Raw genomic sequence first — 12,047 nt, 5'->3', positions numbered from 1 at the left:
ATATATATAAATAAATTATATTTTTATACAAATAAAACAGAGAAAAATTAACCAAATTTATATATATAAAATATTTTCTATTATAAAATTTAAAAATAATAACTATTTAAAAAATTATTTTTGAATTTCCTATGTATTTTTAATAAGTATTTAATTATTTATGTTTTTCTTTTTCTTTTTATTAATAAAATTTTTGAAAATTATTTTCTTATTTTAACAAGAGGCACCATCTGTTGAGTAGCGTAAACATGAATATTTAAAAAAGTATATTTTTTTTTATTATTATGATTTTTTTAATATATATTTTCGCTCTCAAAAATCATTAAATATAAGCAAGAGAGAAATTTTTAGCAAGTTTATAAGCATTCTCATCTTATGAGGACTTTTTTTTATTTTTCTATTTTTATTTTACCTGTAACAATATTAAATAAATCATAAAAAAAGTTGTAAATTCATGCAAATTCTTAGTCAGTCGTGCGTACTTATCAGGAAAAAACAAATCTTTATAAATTTTTATTATTATTATGTTTTTTTTTAAAATTTTTATTAAATATAATAGGGATTAAGTAACTCTTCAAATATTCCACTTATTTTTCTTAAATTACTTTTTATAATTTAATTAACAAATCTTTAAAGTTAATTTTTGAAGTAAATTGGTTTCTAGTTTGTCTTTTTTTTTTTAAATTTTTTTTTCTTTTCTTTCCTTGTAAAAGATAATTTTTAAAGTAAAAGTTTTCGATTGAAAAAACTAAATTTTTGTTGGTTTTTTTTATATAAAAAAATTACTGAATAAAAAATGAAAATGTAACAATAAAAAATAAAATAAATTTCACTTTTACTAGAAAGTGAAATTTAATTTTATTTACTTTCTTCTTTGTTATTTTTTTTTTACTTTCTTTTAAATATGTAAGTTTCATTTTGTCAGTGAAAGCGAAAGTGAAATTTACGCATATATTTTTCTTTTTTTTTTTATTTTTCTTTTCGTTTTTAGAAATTTACAAATTTAATTAATGAAAATAAATTTCACTTTTTATTAAGTAAAAAAAAAAAAAGTGAAATTTACACTTTCGTTTTACGAAAGTGAAAGTAGTAATGAAATTTACAAGTTTTACTATAATTAACCGAAATTAACATATTTTTAACTTTTTAATTGTAATAATAAAAATTTCACTTTTAAATTGAAATTGAAAACAAAGTTAAATTTTCACTCTCGTTTATTTAAATTTTCGACTAAAATGTGTTAATTTCGACTAAAATAAAAGCGAAATTTACAAAAGCATTTACTTTTAATTAATTGTAAATTTACAAATTTACATTATTAAAAGTAAATCTTTGACTTTTATATAATAATATAAAAGATAAGAATTTAGTTTTATTTGAAGTTTTTTAATGAAAACTAAAGAAGTTATAAAAGTAATATTCATTAATGATTTTCAACCAACTGTAATCACATTTATATTGTCATGCTGTGCTTTTATTTACGGGCTAATTTCCTTTTCCACTATAACCTGTATGAGAGCAATTAAGGGGATTGAAGACCATTAATTCCGGAGTTCTCCAGTCATTTTACAATAGTGAAACCACAATGGATGATCAACTCTTCTAAACAAGAGAATAACTTCACATATACTACCTACCCTATTGAAACGAATACAGAAAATTTTAAGAATTCTTATTCGACTAATTAAAAAAAATAACTTAAAATTACTTTTTTTTTTTTTTGGTAGTTAACCATTGCTAAATTAGAAATAGAAAATCGAGTTTTATTTATTTATTTTTTAAACACTTTTATTCCTATCTGGAATTAATTCTAAGAGCTTTAGTCTTTCTTGATTAATTTTATGGCTAGAATTTTTTTTTAATTTTTTAAATATATATATAAGTGAATAGATAAAAATTAAATTATCTGCTTAGACTGTTCTACTTAAATGGCAATCTTATATATATATATATATTTTTTTTTTATAACTATCTTACGCTTGACTACTTAAAGAAAATAGGAAAAAAGACTGTTTCAAACTTGAATGTAGTCTATTAAGAAATGCAATTGAAGCAATTTTAGTACAAAGAATTAAAAATAAATTTATTTATTTTCTTGATTCTGTTTTTTTTTTTAATATAAAATTACCTCTTACTTTATTGCACGATAAAGATAATTTTAATTAATAAGCTTAATTTATTACTCGATTTAAAATTATTAATTATGAAAAATGAACAGTAATAGCTTCGTGCTTACAAATTGTTATGAACAAAACTCTTGAATAAAATTTAAATTTATGTTTTTATAACTTCAAATTCTTACAATTTTTGTAGAAGTTTACTATTTAAATATTAAGTTTTTAATGAGTTAATAATTTTTTAGGAGTTTTTTTACTTTTATAAACTATTTTAAAGGTATATTTATTGTGCTAGTTAACGTCAACAAAATTTACTTAATTTTTTTTTTACATTTTGTAACATAAAAATCTCTATATTTGTAGATTATCATATACTATAAACAAGTTATTAATATACATGTAAGCTTTAAAAAATGAACATAAACAGTTCATTTTTTTAATCTAGAATTAGCTTAAGTTTTAATTTATTTTTTGCTTCTTCTATCGATTTAATCACTAAATTTAGTCATTAAATTATTTTATTCATTAATAAAATAAATTATTATATATATACATTTTCCTTTTCTACATGCAAATAAAAATTAAAAAGTAATTTTTAAAGCTATCAACTTATTAAAATTCTAAGCAATTAAGCACGATAAATTGCTTAATATTAAGATAAATTCTATATTTAAAATGGTATTTTTATATTCTTTAAACTATTAAAAATGTTATAAAAAATTTTTTAATAAAAAAAAACTGCAAAATTTACATTGTTTTAATTAAGAAAACTGTAAATTTTTAAACATTAATTTACTGCACAAAATTTAATTGTATAAAAATTAATTTTGCATTATAATTAATTTAACTTTTTATATGTATATGTTAATATAATATTTAGCAAAATATTTTTGAAATTTCACATTAAAAAAAAACAAATAAAGTAAAATAAAACTTTATATTTATTATTATTTTCACATATAAACAGTGACTTTTACTTACAAAAATTGTCATACTGACAGCATTAATTCTTTAACATAAGAATAAAATATTCATCACTTAATTATAATCGTATTAATCATACAAAAGTTTTATTCGAAAAACAAACTTATTACCTGAAAATGTACTCAGCAAATTAAACATTTTCTAATTTTAATTGGTTAAAAAAAAATATATATAATAATAATTTATGGAAGCGAAAGGGCTAAAGAAAGAGAAGATGAAGAAGAGGAGGAGGGATGGAGAAAGGAAGGAAAAAAAAAGTGAACAGAATCTCTCTAATTTCTGATCATTCGTTTCCTTTCGAGAATTATTAATTAGATTTTTCATACAATTTTATTTATTTACTTTTTATTATTTTTTTTTACAATATTGATTTTTATTTTAGTAAAATTAATTACTTCGAAAAGTTGTAAGCAAAATGCTTAAGTTCTTGTTAGGATCCTCTTTGAAGGATTTTGTATATATGCCGTTTTCTATCGTTGTAGAAGATAATTTGATTGCAAGAGTCAACCCCCTACAACTTCTTTACCCTTAACTAATAAAGTACTGATGCTGTGAAGTGTATGATTGTGTTTCGCCGGCAACTTATTTTCAATTTATCAATGTTGGATGTTGATCCGATGCAATGGAGCGTACCTTGTTTATTCTAGTGAGCAAGACACCACAAATCTAAAGCAGATTACTTGCTAGCTTCTACAGCGTTTGCGACAGAATGATTGAAAAATCAAAAATATCTTACCCCCCCAAAAACTAATATTTTTACTTCGATTGATGAAATATTATTAGTTTAAATACCCCTTCTAGAACGTGTTCTTTATTAAAATTTCCTTCTTCTCTTCTTTATTTAAATGTAGTGAAGTGATTATTGAAAAAAAAGCGGGGGGGGAGGGGTTGAGAGGGCTCTTACATGATTTTCCATCACTCGAAGTGGAGGGGGTCAGGAAGTTTTGATAATTTTTATTATACTACGATATGAAATTTAAATAAAGACTTGAAAGAAGTAATTTTGTTGAATTATGATAAATTTCTTAATTTTTTTTCCTTTGTTAAATAATATTGTATTTAAGTTTTTTAAAAATTATGTGTGGCGCCATCTGTTATTAGATTTTATTTTAAAATAATTTTTTTATAATATTAATTGTTATAAAAGGCAAAAACTTAATGTTGAGAGATAGGGATGAGTTTTAAAAAAATTCTAAATCAAATAATGAGTAAAATTTTCATTAAGTCTGACTTTGCTAAAGATATAACACGTGACTCTCTCTCTCTATCTTCTCACCTCCTTGACCTTTAATTACCAAAATTTAATTGCATTAATGCCTCATTTATAGAAATAATCCTGCAAAGTTTCAAAATTTTTCGTTCATTCAGTCTTGAGATATAATTTAAAATAGATGTCGACACTCACACACACACACACACACAGAATTATATATAAATGTAAATTAAAATATTCGATTTAGCATTTAAACTTTTAAAAATTAGAAAAAAAATTGTCTATACAGTACATTGTCCTTTAATAAGTTTAATTAAAAATTTAAGAATAGTAAGATTTTATTTCTAAAGCGACGCGACGCGACGCAACGCGAATCTGCGAAAGCGTCGCTCATTTCAACAGTGGATCAAAGGTTATAGTGTGAATTTCTTTAAATTTAGCTACTATNTACATCTGCATGATTTTCAAATATCTGTATGAAATTGCATTATTTTTGTAGGGAAATATATCCCTATATGAAAAGAATTTTTGGTTAAGGAAATATCTCTAAATTACTTTGTGATTTGGGGATATTTCCTTAACCATTGTTATATCCTAGTTTCAATTATTATAAGGGAAAAAAAAGCATTGAAAATTTCTAGTGTGATTAGGGAAACTTTATTAGGGAAATATCCCTGAATAATTTTTATTGTCCAGGGATATTTCCCTAATTCCTGTTATATTATAACATTATATTTCAATTATTTTAAGTGAGAAGAAAAGCATTGAAAACATCGAGTTTGATTAATTTTAGAATGGATTTTTATAAGAAAACGTCTTCAATATTCTACAGGGAAATATTTCCGCATAAATTACAAACAGCGTTATGTTATTTATGCGAGATATCCCCATACACGCATTTGAAATTTACGTTGTAAGATATTCAGAAGGGAAATATCCCTTTAGGGAATTTTTCGCGATTCTTATTTTCACATATCGGATATCGTTACATTATACTGTATGTAATTGTATCTTTGTAATGTTTGTAATAATAATTTATTAATTTAAATTGTGTTAACGATGCAACAAAATCAATTTTGTAGATCAGTAATAATGACTTAATTCATTATATACTGTAGTAATATATTCATAATAGAAAAAGGTAATAAAATTTTTATTATATTTATTGTTCTAATGACCATGAGAAGATTGTAAAAAGTTTTGTGTATTCTTCTCAACGAAGAATTAAGAATTAGAGTGAGAAGTCAATCAGTTACTATTCATTTTATTTTTAGTACGTGAATAGTTATTGGTTAACTTCTGACTCTGTTTCTTGATCCATGATTATAAATACAGTCATTAATATCGAAGAATATTATAAATCGCATAATTTGTAGGCGAAAATAATCAGATTATGCAATTTATTGTATGATCGACTAGTCGCACGCGACACGCGACGCGACAGCGCGTGCGATTGGTCATTATTCTTAATGTAAAGAAAAATGCTACTGTAATAATATGTATACAATACGGCTAAGGATAATTAAAATAATTTATTTTTATTAAAAATATTAAATGTTAATATTTTTTATTGTGGCGATAGATTTAAATAATAATATTGTTTTTTATGTAATTTTATTACATAAAAATACTTTTAAAAAATTTTAATAGCATTAAATAATGTAAATATTTAGTGATTTATTAATTAATATAATAAAAAAGGTTAAAAATAAATTAATAAATAAAACAGGAGAAAATTAGTATATTTTATGATGCTGCCATCTCGTGGATGTTTTTTAAAACACTATAGTTTGCCCACATTTCTCCAGATGGCGACACAAAACAGACGTAAGAAAAGACTGAACTAAAATGGCAGACATTCTCATTTCAAATCCATTTATTTATGTGTACGCTAATTATGTTCATTAAGACATTTTAATTATTGTAATACTAGTATAGTGTTTTTAGACTGTTTAAAGTACATAATTATGAAATATTTTTGACATAAATTAATATGGCCATCCAAATAAGGGACAAGTTATGTATTAGGAGATTCATGATCTTTAATACAAATACTATGATAGAAATATAATAAAAGTGATTTTATAAATAAATAAATGAAAGCTTTCTATACAGGAATTATATAAACTTTATAAATATTCTATAAAGTTTATATTTAAAATAATAATAATAAAATACTTATAAAATATTCCAAAAGATGGCAGCATGTACAAACAACGTTTGTCGCCATCTATTAAGAAAAAAATTCATTAATATATATTATTTTTATATATTAATAATTTTCTATATAATTAACACATGCATTTTATTCATAGCACTGGGCCAAGCACCAGAGCCTGAATTTACGGGTCCTATTAAAAGCCTTACTGTAACAGCTGGAAGAGATGCAACTTTGCAATGTGTTGTGAATAATCTTGGAAATTATAAGGTATAATTTTAACTGTTTTCCCCCCAAATTTTCTGAAATATTTTAATGCTTATGTATAAATAAATTTTACATAGAAAGACATGTTATAATTTTAAAATTAATAAGAATTTATTCATTTATATTTTAACTTTGGATAGGTAGCTTGGATTCATGTTGACAAACAAACTTTGCTAACTATACACACATATGTTATAATTAAAAATTCAAGGTTTAGAATATCTCATAAAGATTTTAAAACGTGGTTCTTACAAATTAAAAATGTACAGCCTGAAGATACTGGTTATTATATGTGCCAAATAAATACACAGCCTATGAAAAGTCAAGTTGGACATTTAGCTGTAGTAGGTAAGATATTATTTATTTATTACAAAAAATATATTTAAAATTTATATATTTTATCTAAGAAAATAACAATAAAAAAAATAAAATTGTATTTTTCAATCTGCAAATTCATTTCTTAAGGGAATATTTCCATATTTATAAATAACGATTTTAAATCTATTGTGAAGGAAATATTCCTATACCAATAGCATTTCTTTGAAAATATCTTACACAGAATTTTTTCTTCTTTTTTTGCATAAATAACTTATACCTCATGAGAATTTTATTCAGATAAAATCCAAATGCATAAATACTAAATTACATCTGCATGATTTTCAAATATCTGTATGAAATTGCATTATTTTTGTAGGGAAATATATCCCTATATGAAAAGAATTTTTGGTTAAGGAAATATCTCTAAATTACTTTGTGATTTGGGGATATTTCCTTAACCATTGTTATATCCTAGTTTCAATTATTATAAGGGAAAAAAAGCATTGAAAATTTCTAGTGTGATTAGGGAAACTTTATTAGGGAAATATCCCTGAATAATTTTTATTGTCCAGGGATATTTCCCTAATTCCTGTTATATTATAACATTATATTTCAATTATTTTAAGTGAGAAGAAAAGCATTGAAAACATCGAGTTTGATTAATTTTAGAATGGATTTTTATAAGAAAACGTCTTCAATATTCTACAGGGAAATATTTCCGCATAAATTACAAACAGCGTTATGTTATTTATGCGAGATATCCCCATACACGCATTTGAAATTTACGTTGTAAGATATTCAGAAGGGAAATATCCCTTTAGGGAATTTTTCGCGATTCTTATTTTCACATATCGGATATCGTTACATTATACTGTATGTAATTGTATCTTTGTAATGTTTGTAATAATAATTTATTAATTTAAATTGTGTTAACGATGCAACAAAATCAATTTTGTAGATCAGTAATAATGACTTAATTCATTATATACTGTAGTAATATATTCATAATAGAAAAAGGTAATAAAATTTTTATTATTTACATATGTTTAAATTATTTAATAATTTATATTTTAACGTTCTTAATGCAATATTAATTTCATCGATTTAGTTTAATATTAAGTACTACTAACAGATGGCGACACTAGTTACTTCAGCTTCTAGCAAATTATTATAAATACTTCAAATAATTGTCAGATGCAAAATTATATTTTAAAATAATTTAATATTGCAAAAGTCATTTAATTAATTCTTAATAAATTTTTCCTAAATATATTTAATTAAAAAAGCTGTGTTTGTAATATAATGTACTTAAGGAATTTTCCTGTTTACAGAAAATAAATTTCTTTAAATAGAAAAATTCCCTAAATATTAATTACTATGAATAAATTTTCTGCATCTAGTCGAAATAGACATGGAATTATTAACAATTTCCAATAAATTTTTCCCTCGTAGGGGAGAAAACAGTAAATTATCCCTAAAAATCCCTTTTCCCAAAAATCCCTTTTAGAGAAATTTCTTTAAATGGGATTTTTAGGGAAATTACAAAAATTTAAAAAATAAAATTTTTTTAAATATTTAAGATAATGGAATATTTAGAAAATTGAAAGAAAATTCCCATTTTAAACACGATTACAGAAATTCTAAAGTAGAATGGTAAAAATTTATTATTATCTTCTTTGCATTTGATATTTATATTAGGATTATTTCTTTAAATGGCTGGCATTATCGTATTTAATAATTCGAATCGAAATTTGTTTAAAATACTTAAAAATAAGATAGAAATAAATGGATAAATGGATGAGTTTGACTCTTCTTGATACCAACTATCAAAATATGAGAAGGAAGGCTTCCAGCAAAGAAACAATCCCTAGAGTTTAAAGTTGAGGGACGATCTTCGTTTGAGAAATGTAGCTGCCAAGTACAGTTGATGTTAGTCGATCGAACTTCTATTGTTATCATACATGAATTTTACTTTATTTTATCTCTCTTGCAAAAGTTCACCTTATATCAAAGCCGTTGGTATATAACAAAAGATTTTTTTCTTTTTTTTTTTCTGAAATTTTCTTTTTAAAATTAAAAAAAAATTCTAAAAAACTTTTCTTTTTACTAAACTAAATTGTACTTACATATACTTTTACTTCAAAAATGAGAAGTATAAATAGAATCAAAAATAAAGTAAAAATTTCTGAATTAATTTTACATAGACTATACTTTTTAGAACCGTAAAAAAATCAGTAAATATACGAGACTGTCCAATAATTACGTATTCAATTTAAGGAAGAACGGGGGGGTCGAAAAATGTACATCATCGCGACCCCCTTTTGGGAGGAAGGGATTTTCCAAAAGTACATCTTTGTAGACAACAGGGAGGAAGAGAGTCAAAAGTGCCTAATAGCTGTACACGTAATTAATACACTGCTCTACATACTGTATATAAATACTAACTTTCACTTAAAAAATTAAACAGTCTACTTTCTCTCTCAAGAATGTTTCTAAAGTAACATTATTTCAGTAGATGTATATTACATTAAAACCTGTGTAAACCGGAATTGCACAGCACCGAATATTTTCCGCTTTGGCAGGTTTTCATTTTAAACAGGTTTTTTTCCCCTTTAACAGAAGAAAACTCTTTCCATTCTGAAGAACTTTTTCCGTTTGGACAGGTTTCTGTTTCATAAAGGTTTTGTTTTGGACAGGTTTTACTGTATATATATGAGAACTAAAATTGTTTAGTTTTACTTTATTTTTAAACAAAAATAGCCTTTAAAATAAAAGATATATGTACTAAAATTTCGAATGGAATTTCCGCCTTTATACAAAATAAATAGGTACTTTTTTTGTATATTTTTAGGATATAACGAAACATCAAAGACATAAAAATGAGATTAAGATTTTGGACAATAGACTGGAGTTCAGGAATAATAATCCTTTTTTCTATTTTACTTACTTGCTTTTGGCATATTGTAAATCATAGCTTCTTAAGTTTCACTTTTCTTCTTTCTTCCCCCTCTTTACATTATTTTAAAACAATGGATTTGAAATTTAATACAGATTGATTTTAAATAATGATTAATAAATAATAATAAATAATAATGATAATAAAATACATTCTGCAATTTTTGTTTTAATGAAATGTCAATTTTTTTTCCTATTTTCGTTAGGAGCATTTATAATAAGGAAAAATGATTTTAATGATTTCAAATGAGGGATATTCCCTATAATTTTGTTTAAAACTTTACTTATAATAGTTTTAAAAGTTCTTTAAATTTTTTATTTATTTTATTATTATTATTTTTATTTTTCTAGAACTAAGTAAATATTAAACACGAAAAGATAGTTTAAAAATTTCTAAAATTGTTAATTTTAGGGATATTTTTCCAGATGTATCTTTTGTATAATATGATTTAAAAAATGTCTTATATTTTAATATGTGAAAATATAAACTGAATTTTTCCCTACACTCGAAAATTTCCCTTATGTGGGGAATTTTTGTTTTTTTTTTAAAAAGGTAATTTTCATATTCATTATAAGATTTCATAATAGGGAAAAATGAACTTAATAGCTTAAAATGAGTGAAATTCCTTATAATTTCTTATCGTATTTTTAATTACGAAAAGTATTTTTATAATCTCAAATTATTTATTTTAAAAAATTTTTAAGTTCAATACGTGTCGATAGTTTAATACGAAAAATATTTTATTTTAAGGTTACTTTTAGGAAATATTTTTTAAAAACAAATTTTTTATATAAGATAAACAAATATAAATCTTATATATATATATATATTCCTGACATTTAGAAATTTAGAACTGATTTTTCCTAGATCTGAAAATTTCCCTGATGTAGGGAATTTTTATTTCAAAATTGCCTTTCAATCCGGGAATTTTCTGAAATGTAGGGAAATATACCTAAAATGTCCCCAAATTCAAGAAAATATATTTAAACGACAATCAAATACTTGTAAAACATAAAAAATCGCAAAAATAATTTGTAAATAAAATAAATATTAAAATTTTGAAGAGACTGTTTTTTTGGGGAAAAAAATTACAGAAAATTCGATTTTAGTAAAAAAATTAAAAAATAAAAAAATGAAATGGAGTAAGAATTTATAGCAATTTGATATGAGATTTTTAAACATTTTAACGGAAATTTTCTTTTATGAAAAAACTATAAATTCTCTAAGTTAATAAGAGAATTTTGAGCATTCAAAGGTAAATTTTGTTTATCAAAGTCTTTTCTACTGTCTGTAATATAAGAAAAAGCTGAAATGTAAACGGATCTGTAGACTTTTACGACTTCCGTTATAGATAGACGTTCCCTAGTTGCTCGTATTGGAACATTTAGCCTCACAAACTCCACGTTATTATCCTTCTACTCATATTTATCTAACTACAGACTTTAGAAAATGTTATCGCTTTTGACATAATTAATTTGTATAATTTAAAGTGTCAAACTATAATAATGGAATATAATAGTTATCTGGAGATAGCTAGAAAAATCTTCCAACTTATTCCAATGATAGGGAAATTTTTTTCTCTCTCTCTCCCCTAATTGTATAAACTAAACTTTAACTCTCGAGAGATTATTGATTAGTGAAGAATGTTTATTTATTATCAAAATATTTTGTTACATTTTATAATTAATTCTTATATGTTGATTTTACGTATTAATAAATGTTTATATATTCAAGAACTTTTTAATATTTTTCTTTAAAATTTATTATAAAAATTTTAAATAAATTATTTGAAATTACCATAATGTATTAGTAATTTAGTTATATATTTTTTTAGGGAATATTCCCTAATTTTTTTTTAGCTTTTTTTGATTGAAAATTTTCTATTTTCTGTTTAATTTTTTTAAAAATATTTACTGTAATATTACGTAAATTTAGAGGAATTGTTTAAAATTATCCCTAGTCCATTTATAATTTAGGGAATATTCCCTAATATTTTAGTGTTTCTACTAAAAAATTTTTATTTAATGTTTTTTT

The 12,047-nt window shown here is 23.0% G+C and overlaps 1 protein-coding gene across 2 annotated transcripts in view; it reads left to right on the top strand.

Annotated features, from left to right (window-relative positions):
* LOC111628570 (neuronal growth regulator 1-like) overlaps positions 1 to 12,047 on the top strand; it is a 106,758-nt gene that overhangs the window by 85,941 nt on the left and 8,770 nt on the right. For both annotated transcript variants that reach the window (XM_023372401.1, XM_023372395.1), the window contains exons 2-3: positions 6,630 to 6,742; positions 6,880 to 7,087. In XM_023372401.1, the coding sequence (XP_023228169.1) occupies positions 6,630 to 6,742; positions 6,880 to 7,087 (321 nt within the window). The remainder of the gene's footprint in view (positions 1 to 6,629; positions 6,743 to 6,879; positions 7,088 to 12,047) is intronic.

Source organism: Centruroides sculpturatus, unplaced genomic scaffold, assembly GCF_000671375.1.
Source record: "Centruroides sculpturatus isolate CEXI.00-Female unplaced genomic scaffold, Cexi_2.0 scaffold34, whole genome shotgun sequence".
NCBI classification, from domain to species: Eukaryota; Metazoa; Arthropoda; class Arachnida; order Scorpiones; family Buthidae; genus Centruroides; species Centruroides sculpturatus.
The sequence above is the reverse complement of the archived record's forward strand: the minus strand, read 5'-3'. Positions and strand labels throughout refer to the sequence as shown.